Here is a 22234-nt window from a genome sequence, read left to right as displayed (position 1 = left end):
GTAGCATTTACAGGTGTCAAATTCAGCATGCTGGTTCATTAGGACACATCCTATTATGGCTGAATCACAGAGGCTGCTGGTGAACCCTGTGGTTGTTCGGCGGATGACACTGTTGCTCCCATCGTCGCATAATTGCTCCTGTGGTCCCTTAGAGTGCAGGTAATAATAGGTGCTGAGTGAGAGGCAGGGATTCTTCAAGCCACAATGAGGAAGAATGCCTCTCAGCTCTCACCACCAGTGGCAGCCCACTGGGCAAAAACGGGTTGAATCCATGTTGTTTGCACATCATTTCAACAACAGCAAAAAAGGTGATGGCGTTGAACCAATGTGAGATACTGATTGGATTTGCCAAAAGTCCTCAACGTAAGGGAATTACGTCATTTGTTCAACCAATTTTTAAACTAAATCAAATGTCATGGTGATATTTCTTTGTTGATTTCACGTTAGTGAATTCACGTTAGTGAATTCACGTTAGCCAAATGTAAATCAAAAATAGACATTGAACTGAAGTCTGTGTAGCCAGAAATACTGAGGAGTAATTTTATAATAATAGTATTTTTGTTTTGTTTTTTTGCTAAATCAAATTGGATGGGCCTGGCAAGGACAGGCTCCCTAGTGGGTGGGCCTGTGTCCAYCCAGGCCCACCCATGCCTACGTCCCTGCTATCCTCAGTGGGAGCTGCTCTCATCTTTCCAGTCTGTTTCTTCCCTCTTACCACCCTCATTAATTTCCTCATTAATAAGTCTGTCTGTGTCACTGTGTTATTTAATGCCAGAGATCCTCCCTTGCTCTGTTAGAGCCACTGGGTTGCATCTGTCTGTCTCTYTCTCTGCCTGTGTGTGCGTGCGTGCGTGCGTGAGTGTGCGCAGGCAAGCGATCGAGCCAGTGAGTGAGAAAGCGAGAGAGAGAGAGAGAGTGAAAGGGGAAAGGAAAGCAATCGAGAGGGAGAGAGCGAATCGGAGTGAGAGTGCAAGACAAAGCTATGAAATTAATCCGAGCTATTTGCCTCCTGCTTCTTTGTCCAGCTTTGAGCCTCAACACTAGGTAAGTCGAAAATAAGAAGGGTATATTCTTCTTCCTTCACCTTCAGTGATTCTGAAAGAAAGGGGGAGGGTGAATGCACAATGACTAATCATAGAAGATACTAACGTTAATCTTTAGCTCCGGTCAGTCCTACGAAATTGGTTGAGGCAGCCTGGGTTCTGGCGGGAGATGCCTGTGTGCGGAGCATGATGTTCTAAGGCAGTAGACTGAAGGCAAAATAAAGGTTTATCTGTTGAACTATTCTCTTTGTTAAACTGAAAGACATATGTCTTTGGTGGTGAAATTCACTGGCTAAAAATGCCTTGGAATTGTGTAGGCATCGCTTACTGGGATTGCGGTAGGTCTTGTCTCCTGCTTGCTGGAAGGGAGCAAGTTAAGTCTGAGCCGGCTAAAGAAGGAACTGGGCTGCCCAGAATGTTGCAGTGTCTTGAGAGAGAGAGTGTGTGTGTGTGTGTGTGTGTGTGTGTGCAGAATAATGCATTGAGGGGAATAGTAGGATGAGGGGAGGAAGAGGAGAGGCGAGAGAAATTGAGAGATGAGGCGACGTGCAGTGCGGAGGGAGGTTTTCATGATTTATTTAACCATTGATAAAATCATTCCTCTTTCAAACTAGTGCCTGAGCACTACTCCCATTACTGGGGTCTTTGTGAAACAAAAGCCAAGGTTGTTAGAGAGTCTTAAATATGGCTTAAAGACAGCTAGCTACACATTATGAAACTTGCTCTCCTCTCATTGCAGTTGTGTCTAGTTTGACATGATGGAATTTCAGCTTGGGTTGGTAGACCCTACAAGTGTGCTCCTAAGTGATGAATGTAGTGGCAGAATATGCAAGCACAGAGACATACACATACACATAGACAATCAATGCATTTGCACATTTTGCAGAGCCCTGAGAGATTTGAATAAGCTAATTTGATGATGCTGGAGATTTWAAAAATTCAGATTCCGTTTGATGTTGAAAGCAGACTTTATATTGGATAATGAATATGCTGATGAATGTTAGAAGTTTGGGTTGTGTTTTACAAAGTTGAATGACATACACTACATGACCAAAAGTATGTGGACACCTACTCGTCGAACATGTCATTTYAAAATCATGGGCATTAATATGGAGTTGGTCCCTCCACTCTTYTGGGAAGGCTTTCCACTAGATGTTGGAACATTGCTGAGGGGACTTGCTTCCATTCAGCCACAAGAACATTAGTGAGGTCAGGCACTGATGTTGGACGATTAGGCCTGGGTCGCAGTCTGCTTTCCAATTCATCCCAAAGGTGTTCGATGGGGTTGAGGTCAGGGCTCTGTGCAGGCCAGTCAAGTTCTTCCGCACTGATCTCGACAAACCATTTCTGTATGGACCTTGCTTTGTGCATCGGGGCATTGTCATGCTGAAACAGGAAAGGGCCTTCCCCAAACTGTTGCCGCAAAGTTGGAAGCACAGAATCGTCTAGAATGTCATTGTATACTGTAGCGTGAAGATTTCCCTCCACTGGAACTAAGGGGCCTAGCCCGAACCATGAAAAACAGCTCCAGACCATTATTCCTCCTCCACCAAACTTTACAGTTGGCACTATGCATTGGGACATTTAGCATTCTCCTTGTTGGAAAGGTGGCATCCTATGACGGTGCCACGTTGAAAGTCACTGAGCTCTTCAGTAAGGCCATTCTACTATCAATGTTTGTCTATGGAGATTGCATGGCTGAAATAGCRGAAGCCACTAATTAGAAGGGGTGTCCACATACTTTTGTATATATAGTGTAAATTACCCCAATGAGACACTTGAAGTCATGATTGAGTGAGTGACTGACTGGCTGCTTGATTGATTGATTTGACTAATGACTTATATGTAACAAGTGGCATTAATGTGCCAGAGGCTCAACTGATGTGTTAAGCTCTGTTGCTCCCCAGTTACATAGACCAGAGCCAATTTATAAAGATATATCTATATACTGTATATGGCTAGGTACGGACTGGATTTTCTTCCTTGAGGCCCCGACACCATGTCCTTTTCTTCCCTTGAGAGTCTCCCATAATTGGCCAAATAATGACCATTCTGTGCAAAAAAAACAATTTAGACAGGCACACTGCTAAAGATGAAGCCCATCTGGGATTTGCCAGAACTACCTTATGGCCAGTCCATTTCTGTATATGGCTCTGACCTAGACTAATTCAATGGTCCCTCAGCAGGTATCTACTACTAGACAACTCTGGCCGTTTCTAGACTTGACAGTTCATGCAGCTTTAGAGTTCTGATCAGGGAATTCTGAATGCGTCATGCATCTATCTACACCTACATTTTAAAAGTGTCTACCGTGTCCACAGTGTGTCCGGATTCCGTTTTCTCACGCTATATTCAATTTCCTGTATGCATTCTACAAACGGTGGAATAGGCAAAATATGATAATAACACAATAACAACTGATGRCAGTAGCTAACTACTGTAGCCAACTAGCCAGCTAACCTCTGTAGCTAGCCAGCAAGCTAGCAAACAACGCTAAAGGGATTGCAAATGGGTAAGTTTTTCTAAATATTAGCTAACTGGCTAGCATTTGAGACCAGTAAGCATGTTCCTCACACTCTAGGCACATATTTCCTCCAACGTTATAATGAAAGGTGCCTTTCGGTCCCAAAACTCAAGTTTTCTGGAGTCTTGTGGGAGGAGTGCTGATGACGTCGCCCACTGTATGCGCTTTCGGGAGCCTGATTCCTTCCAGACTGAGGAGAAATCCGCAAACAATGCATCCCAGACCAACTCCTGAAGTGGTCAGCCAGATCTGAACACAATCAGACCACAAAGCGACTTTTGTGTGTCTAGACCAGTCTTTTCAATGCGATCTTTGAATTCTGACAGCAGAAGTCGCATCTAAGTGTCAAGTGTAGACACGACCWMWGAATAAACTGATCTCAATACGCTGAGTAATATTACCAGAGGAATTATCTTCTGGTTGCAAATTGACATGAAAGGTGTCATGTTGACTTCTTGGTATATACAATTAATTGAAATACAATGACGTAGGCATGAAGTATTATATTGTAGACTAAACAAACTCGCAAATTGTAATAATGTTTTTCATAAAAGTCCTTATTAGTAAACCTCCCCACAAGCAAACAATACTAGCGGTTTTCTTATGATCAAATACATCCAGACCAGTTGCTTATGCAGCTTTACTGACATCTATCTTGTTCTTTTACCAAGCAGTACATTACTGCTGCTTGACAGGATGTTGTTCATACATTGTTTCACAACTATAAGAGTTGTTGGCTGATATCAAAACTGGCACATAATTGACCAGGGAGAAAGTAACTGTATAGAATTGATTAGGGGAAATTCAACCTACTTTTGCCACACTTCCTCCTTGCATCTGATTAGGCTTAGAGTACTGTGGCTGTTTCTTTGTGTGTGTGTGCATATGTGTGTGTGGCTGTTTCTGAGTGTGTGTGTATGTTTGTGTGTTTCTGAGTGTGTGTGTGCACGCATGAGCTCCTGTGGCTGCTCACAACTCACAACAATGCAGTCCAGCCTATTCACCATTCATGTCTTTGCAAAGTCTCTTTTATGGGATTTTCACAAATGTTCTTTATTATTGACACTAACTTTGATGTTTCCTACCTACGCAACCATGTCTGGTAAATGCCRGTGTCCATTGGGAACTCCATAACATTAAATATTTAGGTACTGGCCCGCAATTAAAGACTGCCGAAATCCTTGGATGATCCTGTACATATCACACAGACAGGGCCTGCATTGCTTAGTCTCTTCACATCTGGCTGTAAATACTAAGCACATTGCATTTAAAATTCTTTCTTTGATGTTGGATGGGGTGGGGCATTAAAGAGGAATGCGGTTTATGACTCTGGAGATTAACAATGGGAGCCTGGCAATTGTTGTAATAGCCTGATAATACATGCTAATATCCAGTATGTCATCTTGCTGAAAGGTGATGGGGAATTGAATAGGTCCTTTTGTAATGAGAGCATAATGACCTAGCAGCTATACATGACAGTCGGTGGTAACTCAACTGATGGGATTCAGAAGCTTCCCATTGAAATKATGAACTAAATTTCTAATTTGTCAAGATACAGTATTTCCTGTGGATAAGAAATGTATCTTTCTCTATCTCTGGAAAATTGTAATCTTTCTGAGAATAACCCCAATTTGCAAGTCATTAACCCCGAAAGTCCTTGTTGGTCGTCTAACCATTACATATTCCTCCATATTTGTGGAATGCTTCATACTTGTTGAGATCATATAATTGAGATAAATCTTATTTAACTAGAAATTGAGACAATTATATTCTGTTTAGTCTGGCTTGTCTTCGGTTTACAACTTATTTCATAACTAATTGTTTTCCCGCTGTGTGTGTTCCATATGTCATGTTCATGGCTAACAGCAAGCAATTGTCGTGACTTTACTTTCATTAATCTGATGACTGTTATTTATTTAATCAACTAACTATGTTTAATTGTTACCCGATTAAATTAATCATGTAACAATTATCTCATTAGGATTTGGGGCACCACGGAAGAGGTTGTTTAAAGAGTTACCATCTCCCGAATTAAACTCTATAAGGTATATATCTATTTCATCGATAAACAGTCATCTTATTAATCATTACCTCTTATCATATCATCATTCGGAACAGTCGTAATCTCATGCATCTGCAAAAMCCCCAGCCTTGCTCATGATTCAGTACTACACAAATTGGTTTAATTATTTATTTACTAGCTAACAAAATAATAACAGGATAACATACACACTTAATAMGTGAGACAAAGGTCCCTAGTGAACTTTTACAATATGGCATTTTACCCAACGACATAGAGAGAGAAAGAGAGAGAAAAAGACACTTATCGTCGATACATTTCAAAATTATTCTCACATTAGTCATATAGTTTGCACACAAACCGCCGCCTGTTTGGAATAGGAAATCATTAATGTATTTACGTGTGGGTGTCTTTGTCCATTGTGTAGTCCTCAACAGAACTACAGAGTTCACTCTGTTCCATTCGCTCCTGAAGCTATATGAAGATCAATGGTTCCAGTGGGGTGATGCGAGTAGTGTACTACGGCGATTTGACAAGGGTAGTAGGATGGTTTGAAGAGTTCAAGCTATTTTACTCAGGACAGCTAATCAGCTGTACCAGTGATTGTCTGAAAGAGGAGTTTGTCGGCTCTTCCTCCTCGTGTTKATTATTCAGGGTTCAGGATTCAGACCACTATGGACATGCGCTGCAGCTCGCCGTCTCTCTGGTCTAAAGGAAGGTGAGTTTATTTCTTCACCTCATGTTGAGGTTCAAAATTCCAATAATTTCAAACATGTAGCCTTATGTTTCCTGGTCTCTGAGATTCAGCGTTTAAACCATTTTAGACGTGGCCTGCAACTCCCTGTCTTTCCTGGTCTAATGTTAATTTTTTGTTGGCAATGCTTTTTATGCACTCTCGTCAAAAGGGGATTGTTCCGTCAGTCTGACAGGCTCTCTGACCTCATTCGGGGTGTGGCTACTTACTATGAACAGTTTATAGGAGATAGATTCTCTTATCCCTCCTAAAATTACATTCATATCTTAACAAAAATACTTTCAYAATTGTTAATATTATATGCACAACGTATTGGATGGAAACTTGACAGATAAAGGGGATATACTTTCCAAGTTACAGTATTTTGTYCATACAAAGTTTAATGACATCACAAAATGAAAACCCATATGACATTAGTTTTCTATTGCTCCCCACTGACCATTCCCCACATTCGTATGTTAGAAATATTGATCCAGTATGCACCTGACCGTGTTAGATTAAGAGGAAAAACTCTCTGTGAAACAAAGATCAAAGATATTGATCAAACAAAGATCAAAGATATATTCGAACTTATCTGGAATGGTGCTATAGATAATCAATTGTATTACATAGGTACCTATTAAGTAATTTAATAAAACAATACAATTTTACGACTCAAAAAAACCAAACCCTTCTTGCAACATGGGAAAGACTCAACCCCAAGAATGTTATTCTGTTACTATAAATACTTTAAATGTTTTCCCCCCTGAAGTCTTGGGTAATAGTTCTAAGCAATGTTTGACAGAGAAGTAAAGCAGTGATTGACTAGATCAGAGGGTCAAGTGCAGGGCATCCTGGGAATTAGACTGAACTATTGACAGGGGCAAGATGGTATATATGCATTGATGGACTGTGCATGCTTGGCTGGGGATAATGACCAAAGAGACCATCTCGTCTCATCCACCGCTATTGTTTAGCACCTGAGGTATTTAATGGTAAATGTGAGTGTAGTGGTGCTTGCTAGCTTGCTCTTTGTCTATCATCAGGAAGCGGCTTTGGCTCCTCTGCCAAGTAGTTAAGTCGGCTATTTGTGATTACGGAGTGAATGGTCCATCATTATTTTAATTAAACGCTCTGCTTGATTTATAACACAAGCATTTCGGAGCCTGGTTTGTTTGATTGACATCTTGCTCAAACACTCATGTATTTTGCACAGTAGCAATTTGGGATAACGGTGGACAATTTCAGATGGTTGATCACGATGACAAATTCATTATTAAAAGTCTAAGCTGTTTGGGGGGGGGTTCTAAGTTGACATAAATAATTRTTTTAAGAAGATCATTTTAGGACCTCTTTAGGTATAACAAATTATATTTAAAAAKGATTTGATAAAATATTGAATTTGGTCTTTACTACTATAGCCCATAGAAACGMACTGGAAAACACATTAAAACATGTAAAAAAAGTATCATAAGGARTAAGGTTTTGACGTGTCTGTACTATATCTAGCTCACATATTTAACCACTTTTTTKRGGGCACAAAACTACCTCCATACTTCCATTAATTTGTATGGGTTACCTTTAGACAAGTCCCGTGACACTTGTGGGGATCATAGAGCAAAACGGAGAACACACCATCGTGAGAGTCTCCCCTTTCTATAGGTCATTCGGATGYTTCAGACCTTTTCGTGTGAAGACTGCCACTTTCCACCGCAGATGTGGAAGGGCGACMRGCGAATGCATTGGATTGAGACACAGCCCATGCAAAAATCGCTAGCTTAAATTGACGTGGATTTTTTTATTATGTTACTTACACTCATAGAAATAGGGTTCCAAAAGGGTTCTTCAGCTGTCCCCATAGGAGAACCCTTTTTGGTTCCAGGTTGATGCCTTTTGGGTTCCATGTAGAACCCTCTGTAGAAAGGGTTCTACCTTTCTTTTCTAAGCTTGACACACCAGTGTGTCAATAGACTCTAGGGATTAAGCGTTGAAGGAAACACTACTGTTAAATAACAACTTGCGCATGGGATCTGTTCAGTGTTGGTATTCACCTGTCCTAATGGATACGTTGTCGAATGGGGAGATATTTATTTATCCCTTTACTGCATGGTGTTGCCGTATGGCAACATATCATTTCTTTCACCCCCTTGTTTCCCTGAATGAAAAAATACAGCACCATAACCTTTTACAGAAGTAGGGGTGAGGAGGGGCTTAGACTAGCCAATGATGCGCTTTGGTAAAGTCATGAGAAGAACCCACTCTGTGGGGCTTCCTTTCCCGGACACAAAACATTTGCGATGGGGGGAGGGGCCTGGTCATAGGCAAATTACAATGAAATCATCATTTTCTGTATTCTTTGGGCAACATTCACATGACTAATATGATTTCAACTTATTTTTGTAAAGATAACATATGGCCAAACAATATGTTATATATGCGTGGATAAAACAATTATGTTTAATATTCATAACATTATAATAATGATAGCATTATAAAAGTAAATGTCCATAGTATATATATATATTTTTTACAACAAAACATAATTTCAGATAGTGTGAAGGAATAAAAACAATACAATTACAACTCAAACACCACATTTCTATTATAAAAAACATTTAAAAAAACATTTTTAGTAGTTTTGCATATTGTTAATGTTGTCGCACAAATCTCACAAAACGTTAAAAAAATATATTTTCCGAAAATGTATTTTACATTTGTCTATTTGGGGCCATTTTAAGTGAGAATGGTTCTATCATAATGCATGCAGTAGAGGGTTAATTAGATAGAAAGTTGCCTCCAAGATTAGATTTTTAATGCGAGGCGCATCATCACCATTGTAAGCGAAGCCCAAGAGCTTTTAACCAGTGCCACAGCTTCAGACGTTCGGCCTGATTTTCTGTCTTGTCGTCAAATGATTTCATAAATGCAGAGGCAGGGTAGGTCTCGAGCCCTGAGATGAGAAAAATTACATTTGTGTAAGACGGTAATGTCCTTATARTGTGAGGCAGGATGTGAATAATAATTGAAATTCGAAGGACACAGTGTAATCAGTGCGCCATGGCAACCACATTGGCCACATGACAGCAATGAAGTGGGCTACAATAAACAGAACCTTGGGTAAATCCCGACCAATGAGAAATTCATTAGAGGACACCATGATACAATAAGTTGGTATTTAAGGCCATACGTGACGTAGCACTCCATGTTTGTTTGCACCCATTCTTCTTGCAAGACATTTGATATGACCCCATCTTTGTTACTCAAATAAAGTTACAGTGAATCACTCATTTTCTCTTCATCTAGTTCCGGGAAAACGATAATGTTTTCCTTCAAATGTTATCTGCGTCTGCTTTTGCTTCTATGATACACTTAATTATGTTTTCTTGTGCGCTCGATGTTGAAATATGGATGTGAACTATGCAGAAGTGCCAAGCAGACTTTATTGCTGTATAAACAAAGATCAATATACATTTTAGAGCAGGATTGTCCTCTCCATGCTGCTGCTGAGTGTAATAACATAATAATAGGATTTTAAGGGTCAACTAAATAAGAGAGGATTTTCTATTGGGAGAGATGGAAGAAATGAGGCAAAAAGGGAGGAAATAATATGCAGGGAGCTTTTCCTCGCAGTCAGTGAATGGTGCATTCAAAATGTAATGTTGAAGAGCCCTGCTCAAGCAGAATATTGCTTATGTCAAGCTTTGCTTCAAATTAAATGCTGTCAAAACAAAGCTATGAAAAAGAGGGGAATGATTCATTTTAAACACGTTGGCTGGCGCTCTACTGTCATCTATTGCCAGGGAAGGAAAGTTGTGACATACAGTACCAGTCAAAAGTTTGGACACACCTACTCATTCCATGGTTTTTCTTTATTTTTACTATTTTCTACATTGTATAATAATAGTGAAGACATCAAAACTATGAAATAACACATGTGGAATTATGTAGTAACCAAAAAGTGTTAAACAAATCAAAATATATTTATATATATATTTATATTTCTTCAAAGTAGCCGCCCTTTGCTATGATGACAGCCTTGTACACTCTTGCCATTATCATTTCAAAAATGTAATTTGTGGAATTTCTTTCCTTCTTAATGTGTTTGATCCAATCAGTTGTGTTGTGACAAGGTAGGGGTGGTATACAGAAGATAGCCCTTTTTGTTAAAAGACCAAGTGGGACTCTTTTTTAGCATCACTAAGTATTTTTGACAACTTTGCTAGCTAATGGCAACATTGCCATCCGTCTTAAATCAATTTGACGACATCATAATGATGCCAAAGTTGTTTCCTACTAATTATTTGCCTACTTTAGCAATGTCATCGTATTTTCAGGCCACTAAAGTGTAATTTAGAGGAAACAGTCATTAGCCCTCGTTAGGAAAGACGAGACATGACTCGACAGGCCACTATTGCTCTTTAGAATGTTCATAACAATGGCGTGGCTATGCCAAAAGTTTGACACTTCAAGCGTGGCCAGGTTTGTGCAGTTTGCCATGGATGCTGTTTTTTGTTGTTGTCATTTAACAGACATTCTTATCCAGAGCGACTTACAATAGTGAGTGTATACATTTTTGTACTTGTCCCCCATGGGAACCGAACCCAGAATCGTGGCATTGCAAGCACAATGCACAATGCACAATACCAACTGAGTCACACTGTCACGACTTCAACCGAGGCAGGCTCTCCTTCCCGTTCGGGTGGCGCTCGGCGGTCGTCGTCACCGGCCTACTAGCTGCCACTGACTCTTTTTCCTCCCCCTCCTTATGTGTTTATTTGTATCACCTGTGTTCAGTTAAATGTTAATTAGTGTGGCTTTATTAGTCAGCCAGCCCGTACGCTTCTTTGTGCGGGATTGTTATATTGTAGCTTTTGGATTTCGGGAGTGTATATTGTTATTGTGGACTGGGTTTGTTTCTYGTGTCGTTGGACCGTTGTGTATGACACCCAGTACGTCCGTGTTGGACATTTTGTTTGCCAGTTGGGCATTAAAGACTCAACGTATTGTAGCTCTGCTGTTCCTGYGTCTGACTTCGCACCCCCCGACACCCAGGTCGTTACACACACGGGACCTTTTTCTGTTTTAAAGCCAATTCCTGGCAATTCTACACATTTTGCCACAGGGCTAAGTTTTTTGTTGTTGTTGTAGTTTTAATGCAAAGTTCCTGCAATTCTATACATTTTGCAATGGTGCTTCAGAGAAAAAAGACACATTTTTAAAGCTAATTTCCTGCAATTCTACACATTTTGCCATGTCTTTTGCCATGTTTTTATGCTATCTGAGTGACTCAAACATTATAACAAACTCAATGCCATGACTGTATAGTTTTTAATTTGGTTATTGTTAGTTCTCAAAGATTATCTTATAAGAAAATATACAGCTCCATTATCATTTCTACATACATTTATATTAGTTGTTTAAATTTACACTGAAAAGGTTTTAGGTAGGTACGAGGCGATAACGACCGCAGCACAGCCAGGCTAAAGCAGTCGTATACTAGGCCCTCTCGTGTACAATTGCTTCAATATACCCTTAAAATGTGCAGTTATAGTAAAAACAGTGTGTTTCATAATTTTAGCTGTCAAGATAGAAGATAATATATTTATCAGTATAACCACATCATGGCTGTCATATTTGACGAAATATTTGATTCAGACAACCTTGACTCCTTCAAGTCACCGCTACATGTCTTTGTCTGTTAGATAGAGGTCGACCGATCGGCATGGTCGATGAATTAGGGCATGGCCGATTAATTAGGGCCGATTTCAAGTTTTCATAACAATCGGTAMWTGGCCTTTTTGGAYGCCGATTATGACCGATAACATTGCAATCCATGAGGAAACTGCGTGACAGGCTGATCACCTGTTACGCGAGTGCAGCGTCAAAAGGACCTTGTGGCTGCAATGAGCCAATGTAAGTTGCTAGCTAGCATTAAACTTATCTTATAAAAAACAATAAATCTTCACATAATCACTAGTTAACTACACATGGTTGATGATATTACTAGTTTAACTAGCTTGTCCTGCGTTGCATATAATCAATGCGGTGCCTGTTAATTTATCATCGAATCACAGCCTAATTCGCTAAACGGTGATGATTTAACAAAAGCGCATTTGCGAAAAAAGCACATTCGTTGCACAAATGTACCTAACCATCAATGCCTTTCTTAAAATCATTYTTTTTAAACCTGCATATTTCGATAAAATAAATGCATGTTAGCAGGAAATATTAACTAGGGAAATTGTGTCACTTCTCTTGCGTTCAGTRCAAGCAGAGTCAGGGTATATGCAGCCGTATGCAGCCGTTTGGGCCGCCTGGCTAGTAAGCATTCATTCAAACAGCACTTTACTGCGTTTGCAAGCAGCTCTTAGCAATGCTTGAAGCACAGCGCTGTTTATGACTTCAAGCCTATCAACTCCTGAGATTAGACTGGCAATACTAAAGTGCCTATAAGAACATCCAATAGTCAAAGGTATATGAAATACAACTGGTATAGAGAGAAATAGTCGACGCGTCATAATTCCTATAATAACTACAACCTAAAACTTCTTAACTGTGAATATTGAACCACCAGCTTTCATATGTTCTCATGTTCTGAGCAAGGAACTTAAACGTTAGCTTTTTTTACATGGCACATATTGCACTTTTACTTTCTTCTCCAACACTGTGTTTTTGCATTATTTAAACCAAATTGAACATTTCATTATTTATTTGAGACTAAATAAAATTAATTGATGTATTGTATTAAATCAAAATAAAAGGGTTCATTGTTCATTCAGTAATGTTGTAATTGTCATTATTACAAATATATATAAAAATCAGCCGATTAATTGGTATCGGCTTTTTTTGGTCCTCCAATAATCGGTATCGGCGTTGAAAAATCATAAATCGGTCGCCCTCTACTGTTAGAGTATGTCGCTCAGATCGCTCAGGTCTCATGGCAGCATACAAAAACCACAGGGGCAAGTGACTACACAGGAAAGTCGTTAGTTGTGTTTAGTCTAACATCAATCAACCCATCAGTGGCATTCCGAGGGCCTGCGAGGATGAATGCACTTTCTGACATTCGGCATGACACTTAATGTCATTCCAATGTGTCGAAACCTGAAGGGCAAAGCTGTGCTATAGAGACTGGGTTTTGCATATGTTTATATATTAAATACAACAACTATATTAAATACAACAACTATGCTAAATATTTAGTTGGCAGTAGCTGAAAAAGACTGTCAATTCAAAGGAGCACCGCCTCATTTTTTAAAAGTTTGGAGTTTGGAGACCTCAAGGATCTGAGTAGACGTGTCGAGCGTCAATATGCAGAAACGACAGAGAAATGATGAGAGATGGAATACCAGTATAATGCATGACATGGTCTGATCAACTCTATGCCATCCCTATAATTTATATTCTTATCGTTATTGGAACGTTACACAATTGGGAATAGTTCAAATATAGCCTACAGGTTATACGATGGTCCCGATCAAAAATCATACAACATACAAAGATGTATATTTCAGTAATCACTATTCCAGTGGTTTTTATCTACACTATAATCATGACAGTACGGCAGCATCCTACAGTATCATATCTGACTTATCTGAAGGATGTCTCCCACTCCCTGAGTTCTGCATCTATTTCGTCCCCCTCTTTCTCTTTTGGCTTTCTAATGGCCCGTGATTGGTACCCTATGGAACAAACCAAAGTGCTCAGAGGCATTACTCACAAATGATTTGAGAGATCAGAGTGTGTGGAGAGAGATGGGTCTGGGCATGAACAAAAGAGCGGAATCATAAATAATACAGCCTAAAATGAAAGCAGAGTGTTTTTATAGWATCGTTTTTTCTTCTTCCTGTATTTCTTTATTTATTATCGGCAGCTACGTATCTCTGATTCTGACTATTCGCCTCTGGATGATGGGAGGAAATAACAGTTGTTTCCCACCCAGACCACACCGCAGATGGATTTGGTACCACTAGGGGGGACGTATCATGAGATCTATATCTGGGAACAAAGGCAGGTGGCAAGCTCAGTAGTGGGTGGGAGATGTATTGTTACTGTTGAACGACAAACAAAAACTGTCTCTCTCCATTGCAAGAGCGAAAACTCAAAAAATAGAATAGATTTTAGAGGTCACATTTAGTCACAACAGACGGCTCCTTTTTCATTTCCTGCTTTTTGTTAACCTCTCTCTCTCTCTCTCTCTCTCTCTCTCTCTCTCTCTCTCTCTCTCTCTCTCTCTCTCTTCTCGTTCTCTCCTCTCTCTCTCTCTCTCTCTCTCTCTCTCTCTCTCTCTCTCTCTCTCTCTCTCTCCTCTCTCTCTCTCTCTCTCTCTCTCTCTCTCTCTCTCTCTCTCTCTCTCTCTCTCTCTCTCTCTCTCTCTCTCTCTCTCTCTCTCTCTCTCTCTCTCTCTCTCTCTCTCTCTCTCTCTCTCTCTCTCTCTCTCTCTGTCTCTCTCTCTCTCTCTCTCTCTCTCTCTCTCTCTCTCTCTCTCTCTCTCTCTCTCTCTCTCTCTCTCTCTCTCTCTTCTCTCTCTCTCTCTCTCTCTCTCTCTCTCTCTCTCTCTCTCTCTCTCTCTCTCTCTCTCTGAGCATACACCCTGCCAGTGCCCTGCATTCATTTTCAGGCAACATTATATTTGCTAACTTTCCTCTGGTAGGGCTACATACATTTGAATCCTTTATCAGCCACCTGCACACCTCTGCCAACGTTTGGATGGATTCTGTTATTTTTTATCTAATCTCTTCCCCCTAAGCATATTCGGTGTCTGGGATCCATCTTGGCTGACAAGTGCTGGTTCCATTTGAGTCCCTATCTCCTGTGTTTCACCGGTGTTTTGCCATGACACCTGACTCCTGATAAGTGCATCCTCCTGTGTGTTTGGAGAGGGAGTGTTTTGCAAGGGATACCTGCACAAATGAAATGGATAAACCATTCAATGATGCTGTGGAGGTCGTTTATCTTCGGCGACGGCCATGTTTAAAAAATGTTTTTTCAATGTGCCTTCATGCCTTCAGCAATATGCTGGATTATATTCCCGGCAAATGGAGTATTGGATTAATGTAATGGTGAAGAGGCAACAATTGTTCTTGATTATGCCCAGCCTCAAGATTCTATTTCCTACACAACAACATTGCCATGGTGACCTTTCGAATACCTTATCGATTGTACAATCTTCATTAAGGCAAACTGAATAGTTTCAAGCTCAGTACTTCAGGGGGTACTTAGCTTGTAAGGGGGTAAAAAAACAGAGGCCATTGGTATTTGCCACACATTTGTGGCATCCTTGAATTCTACGTGCAAGTTTTCCTAAATCTGGACTAATGGGAAGTCATTGAGGCGAATCATAGCTTGGTAATTGTACTTTACAGATAATTTGTGATGTGTCCAAGAAAAGCGTTGGATGTTGGCGGGCAAAAAAGGCATGTGTGCACACGCCTGCTCGCGTGTTTGTGAGCGTGTGCACTGAACCCCGCCACTGGGCTGAGGGGTGGTGAGAGGGTGTTATGTCGCTGAAGTCCACCTCCTCCCATTTGCCTGTCTRTCAGAAGGCTTGCATGGCTGCGTTCCACACAGTGACGGTGTTGACAAAATGACAGGAGCGAGCATACTCCAGTGAATGTCAATTTGGCATGCAAGCACTGTTTCCCAGGGAGCATAGAGGCTCCCTGCTCTACCAGATCTGCAGTGATGCTATGTGTAGAGAAAGCAATGCAGGCTGCAGGCTGTGTGGAGCTGTGGCACACACACCCACCACGCACGCACACACGCACACGCACACACACACACACACACACACACACACACACACACACACACATTCTCAAAGCATTCCAATAGCAATCGTTAACTATATAATTTGCAGTGATTCTGATGATTGAATACACTGATACAAACAGTCAAACATTTTACAATTGTGACAGAGTTGTTGTTAGCTCAGCTAGGCCTCCGCTGTTTAGCAAACTAAGGAAAGTAGGACGGCTGCTCAACAACAATATCATGAATCCAATAATAGAGCTTACCCAGGAAACTGGYMCATGGTAGCTATTGACACAGCACTTTGGAATTCTGAAGCTTTCGAGACAATTCTTTTCGGGAGGTAGCCCAGTCTAATGTTCCGATTTAACATGGAGGATTAGCAAAGCGTTCTAATGTGCTTATAATCTTATAATCTTTATAATTGGGGGCACATTATGAATATGAATGCCTTTTTATGAATAAATCTCATTTGAATCGGAAACTGTTGAGGTTACCGGGTAGAATGACGAGTATAGAACTAGATCATCGAAGAACTAGATGAGCCTTAATCCTGTATGCAATCACTTTAAGTGGATGGCGTTGGTTTAGCAGTGCTTGTCCTTAAATGTTTGTCTATTGAGTCACCACACACTCTGCTTGTGTATCCTGGTCAGCTAAATAGCGGTTTGCTTACAGGTGTGTGGATTTGACAGTTTGACAAATTCCCCCGGTAGGGTGGAGGTAGAGCGACATTTTGGGAACTTGGGTTCTGTTCTGGTTCCGTCCCAATATCCATACATACATTCTATATGTATGCTAATATGGACATTGGAATGCGTTCTTGGGCTCACGACATGATGTTACAGACAGGCCACAAGGCTTTAAGTCTCAAAGTTATTCCTTTTTCCAATTATGCTCACAAAAAAAACTCTCTTCATCCAACAGAGTTGCGTCATGATTCAAGTCCAACAGAGCTTCAGTGCCTTATGGCTTTGTCATTCGTTTACTGAAATGTCCACCCACTTGGTTTATGTGGTCTAAATCAGTTAGCAACACCCAGTCATGATAGAGAAGGGGACATTATCGCATGGSCACTATCGTACATCCCTGACACATGGATGATCTGTGGGAGTGTCGGTGAGGTGAAATTGACAAGGAGAGAGCTCTAATGGATAGACGGAAGGTTTTTATGAGTCACTTGATCACTGGTTGATTGATTGATTACTTAACCTGTAAAGAATTAGTCCTGCAACTGAAAGTCACCAGGTGACACCCTGCATGATGTCAATACCAGTAGATTGTTCTTTTCAGGGAACTGTCCCTTTAATTCACGAAGGCCATTGTGCTTACACAGAAGAGCAGCATGACCATGTAAGTCCATACAATATGTTAAGGCCATAAACTATCCAAATGCAAGATATAAAACAAATGTATGGCCAGACAATTCAACCCWGAGCAGTCTGCGAAACACTGATGTGTGGAACTGTGGTATTTTGCAACGTACCAAAAAAACTGCTTTGGCTGTTGATGTCGGGCTGTATCACAGCCTGGTACGGCAACTGCACCGCCCTCAACCGCAACGCTCTCCAGAGGGTGGTGCGGTCTGCACAACGCATCACAGGGGGCAAACTACCTGCCCTCCATGACACCGACAGCACCCGATGCCCAAAAAAGGCAAGAAAAATCATCAAGGACAACAACCAACCGAGCAACTGCCTGTTCACACCGCTATCATCTAGAAGGCGAGGTCAGTACAGGTGCATCAAAGCTGGGACCGAGAGATTGAAAAACAGCTTCTATCTCAAGGCCATCAGACTGCTGAACAGCAATCACTAACTCAGAGAGGCTGCTGCCTACATTGAGACCCAATCACTGGACACTTTAATAAATGTATCTCTAGTCACTTAAAACAATGCCACTKTATATAATGCCACTTTAATAATCTTTACATATCTTACATTACTCATATCACATGTATATACTGTMTTTTATACCATCTATTGCACCTATGCCACTCAGCCACCGCTCATCCATATACTTATAGGTACATGCTCTCATTCAGCCCTTTAGATTCGTGTGTATTAGGTAGTTGTGAAATTGTTAGATTACTTGTTAGATATTACTGCACGGTCAGAACTAGAACCACTTCGCTACGCTCGCGTTAACATCTTCTAAGCATGTGTATGTGACCAATCAAATTTGATTTGATTTTAAAAGTGTAAATACTGAGGTTGTCTCACGTGTGGTCAAAATGTCTCCGGAGAACATGACCTTGTCAAGCCTCTACCATATAAGGCACCTTTCAGACAAAGGGTCCCCCATGTCAGCTGTCATGGGCATTGACTTCACCCTCTGTAGCTGGACAGTTCTTCCTTGTTTCCTTCCTGCCCTTGAACGTGAGAGGATCTTTACTTGCACCATGACAGATTCTGCATATGTAAATCAACAATAAGCTAACTCTATTTAATTAGTAACTTTAGTAATTCAACTTCAGGAAAATGGCTTTAGGAATTGATCATCTTGTTTGGGAGAGTTCATTCACTTTCAATAAAAGATCATTACATTTGGTAATAAATAGTATTATGTTACCAAATCTGTTATTTTAATATCAACAGTTCAGTTGAGTATTGCTTTCATGGATATATCAAAAGGATTTTCATTGTAGCTTGTTTATCAGAATCTCGTGTTCCATCCCCTGAACGTTCATTCCGTTAAGTGACTGAAAGGTTGTGTAATGCCTTATACAACTTCCATTAATCCAACTACCAAGCCGACCTGACAACAACAGCATTCTGAATATAAAGCCTGGTAGCATGGTGAAGGGAATCCCATTATCTAAATGGATGGSACTAATAATAAAACATTACTTCTAACCTAACCGGATTAGTAATGATCATGTGCTCCTAGGGATCTGTTGAGCTGCCTCTCTACATAAAAGCCTTTTATGTACAAAGCCTTTCAGCAACTCGCGTTCACTTTGCCGCATTGTGYACCGWGGGCGAATTACGCACACCGGACAGATAAGGTGAAAGAAAATAGTATGCTTTAAAAAGGAGACTTTGGCTGTTGATATGTGCTTACACCAGCAYCTCGCACAATAGAGAACCGAGGTACACACTAATGTACTGCGATACCCGAGCGAACTTGGTGACAGCAGAGGACATGTTTACCGTTAAACAGAGACCCGTTAAGGTCTAATTGACCCATAGCTATGGTTCTTATTGCAATAACACACAGACAACATCTCAGCCACAGTTTTTCATCAACCTAATAGTTTGGATAGGAATCAACACTCAGAAAGATGCACTTTTAAGTATTGGACTTAAAAGCCCCAACCTCCTCATTCCTATACTTTTAAAAACATATAATAACACACGTAGACAACATCTCAGCCACAGTTTTCTGGCAACCTAGGTGATAGGTTGCATATTAGGAAGCAACACTCAGCAAGATGCGCTTTTCAGTATTGGTCGTACCGCTTTCCTACAGTCAAATGACCAAATTGCCCTCTAGTGTGTCCTCTTGGGTGGAATGTTATTCATACTTTTCATAATTTCATAATTAATCAACAATAMAATCAGGTGTTTCTATGTAAAACGGTTTTGATATATTGCGGTATTGTGTGATGTATACTGAACAAAAATATAAACGCAACATATAAAGTGTTGGTCCCATGTTTCATGAGCTGAAATAAAAGATCCCATACGCACAAAAAGCTTATTTATCTCAATTTTCTGCGCACAAATGTGTTTACATCTCTGTTAGTGAGCATTTCTCTTTAGCCAAGATAATCCATCCACCTGACAGGTGTGACATATCAAGAAGCTGATTAAACAGCATGATCATTACACAGTTGCAACTACACAGTGCCGATGACAATAAAAGGCCACTCTGAAATGGGCAGTTTTGTCACACAACACAATGCCACAGAAGTCTCAAGTTTTGAGGGAGCGTGCAATTGGCATGCTGACTGCAGGATGTCCACCAGAGCTGTTGCCAGAGAATTACATGTTCATTTCTCTGACATAAGCCGCTTCCAACGTCGTTTTAGAGAATTTGGCAGTACGTCCAACCGGCCTCAAAACCACAAACCACGTGTATGGCGTTGTGTGGGCGAGCGGTTAGCTGTCAACGTTGTGAACAGAGTGCCCCATGGCGGCGGTGGGGTTATGGTATAGGCAGGCGTAAGCTACGGACAACAAACACAATTGCATTTTATCAATGGCAATTTGAATGCACAGAGATACCGTGATGAGATCCTGAGGCCCATTGTCGTGCCATTCATCCGCCGCATCACCTCATGTTTCAGCATGATAATGCACGGCCCCATGTCGCAAGGATCTGTACACAATTCCTGGAAGCTGAAAATGTCCCAGTTCTTCCATGGCCTGCATACTCACCAGACATGTCATCCATTGAGCACAGCGGGTTCCAGTTCCTGCCAATATCCAGCAACTTCGCACAGCCATTGAAGAGGAGTGGGACAACATTCCAGAAAAGGCTTACTTATGTCAGGACCCGGTGAGAGAAACAGTCACTAATAGTCGGCAGAACCCAGAAGATGAGGCAGACTCAGCAGTACTAGAGATGGTGGTTTAATAAAAGGACAAGATCTTCAGGCAAAGAATATAAATCCACCACGTCCAAAAATAAAGCCAAGAGGCACAAAATGGATATCCTCCAAAATACAAAGAAACTCCACAAAGTGGCAAAAACAGCAGGGAAAAACAAACCTCAAAAGACTACTCAAAAATACACAAGCACTAAACCAGAGAACCTCTGGAAAATCCAATAAGAGAAATATATGTTCACAACAAGGCTGGGGCTGGGTGCTAACATACAAACACTGAGCAAAGAACTGAGGAACACACAGGGTTTAAATACTAACAAGGGAACGACACACAGGTGCAAACAATAATTAGAGCAAGGAAAAAACAAAAGGTACAAAAAAAGGTGCAATGGGGACATCTAGTGACCAAAACCTGAACAGTCCTGGCCAAAACCTGACAACTTAAGCCTGTGCCATCAGAGTACCCTTAGGATACAGGGTGAACTCTTCTATTGCATTACATTGAATAAGAAAAATTGTACGGTAGAAGTACTCCATTCTTTATAATGCACAACAATGATGAATCATAAGAAACAGAGGAAATTACTCCCAATAATGTTTTTCTGATCCATGTGTAGTCGTGTATCCATATCTAGTTAGATAYTGTTACAATACAGTGAGAGCATCAGGAAATAAATATGAAATATAGCTAGAATAATTCCAACTGATCGTAATGATGTAGTATTTAATACTTTTAAGTTGTTTATATGAAGAAGGCCTATGTTGACAATAAAAACATTAAAAGGTACAATTTAGCAATTTTTATCTTAATATCAAATCATTTCTGGTTAACAGTTAAGTACCTTACTGTGATTGTTTTCAGTTAAAATGGTCAAAAATAAACAAAAATTGCTTCTTAGTGGGGGAGGGGAGAAAACAGAAAACGAGCTGTTTTTGGCAGAGAGGTTTGGAACTCTTTCTTATTGGTCTATTAACTAATTTACAGCCTGGTGATGTCACCAGACAGACCAAAACTACAACCCACCCCAAAAAAATTTGATTAGCTGAATGCATTTAATATGCATTAGTGTATGCTTATTCAAAAAGTTCAACATTTAAGTTCAAAGGATGAACGTGCACATGTTTGATAATGTCAATTCACAGGGATTATTTGAGCTCAGTAAAGTTTTGGAGCTCAAGAAGCTACTGTAGCTACATGTTTAGCCAGGYAGAAAATCCTAATGAGACACACTGTTATATTCATAGGGGAAAACGTTTTCAGTGTAAACTTAAACAACTGAAACCAGATATAATGTACTGTATGTAGTAAAGATAATGGAGCTATACATTTTTAAATAGGATAATCTTTGAGAACTAACAACAACCAGAAGAAAAACTAGACTGTAACCAGGTTTCCATCCAACCTTTTTCTGCGAGTAAAGTACATGTCGGATAAAAAATATCACGACAGGCCTGATGGAAATAGCAAATTTGTTGGTAAACTTGACAAGGTGGGATCTTTTTGTGTTGGTMAAATTAATTATGTGAGAAATGGCAGTGGAAATGCCTGTATGTGCAAATATTGATATAATAACCATCATATCGAAGTAAACTTAGAGTAACSCGACGATAC

At 40.4% G+C, this 22234-nt stretch overlaps 1 protein-coding gene across 1 annotated transcript in view; it reads left to right on the top strand.

Moving 5' to 3' along the window:
- Positions 1-898: 898 nt before the first annotated feature.
- The window catches only part of LOC111969208 (leucine zipper protein 2-like), a 170617-nt gene continuing 149281 nt past the window's right edge, over positions 899-22234 (top strand). Inside the window, exon 1 of the mRNA XM_023995169.2 lies at positions 899-1044. Within this exon, the coding sequence (XP_023850937.1) occupies positions 983-1044 (62 nt within the window). The 5' untranslated portion in view covers positions 899-982. The remainder of the gene's footprint in view (positions 1045-22234) is intronic.

The sequence above is a fragment of the Salvelinus sp. IW2-2015 genome, linkage group LG10 (assembly GCF_002910315.2).
Source record: "Salvelinus sp. IW2-2015 linkage group LG10, ASM291031v2, whole genome shotgun sequence".
Classification (NCBI taxonomy): Eukaryota; Metazoa; Chordata; class Actinopteri; order Salmoniformes; family Salmonidae; genus Salvelinus; species Salvelinus sp. IW2-2015.
The sequence above is the reverse complement of the archived record's forward strand: the minus strand, read 5'-3'. Positions and strand labels throughout refer to the sequence as shown.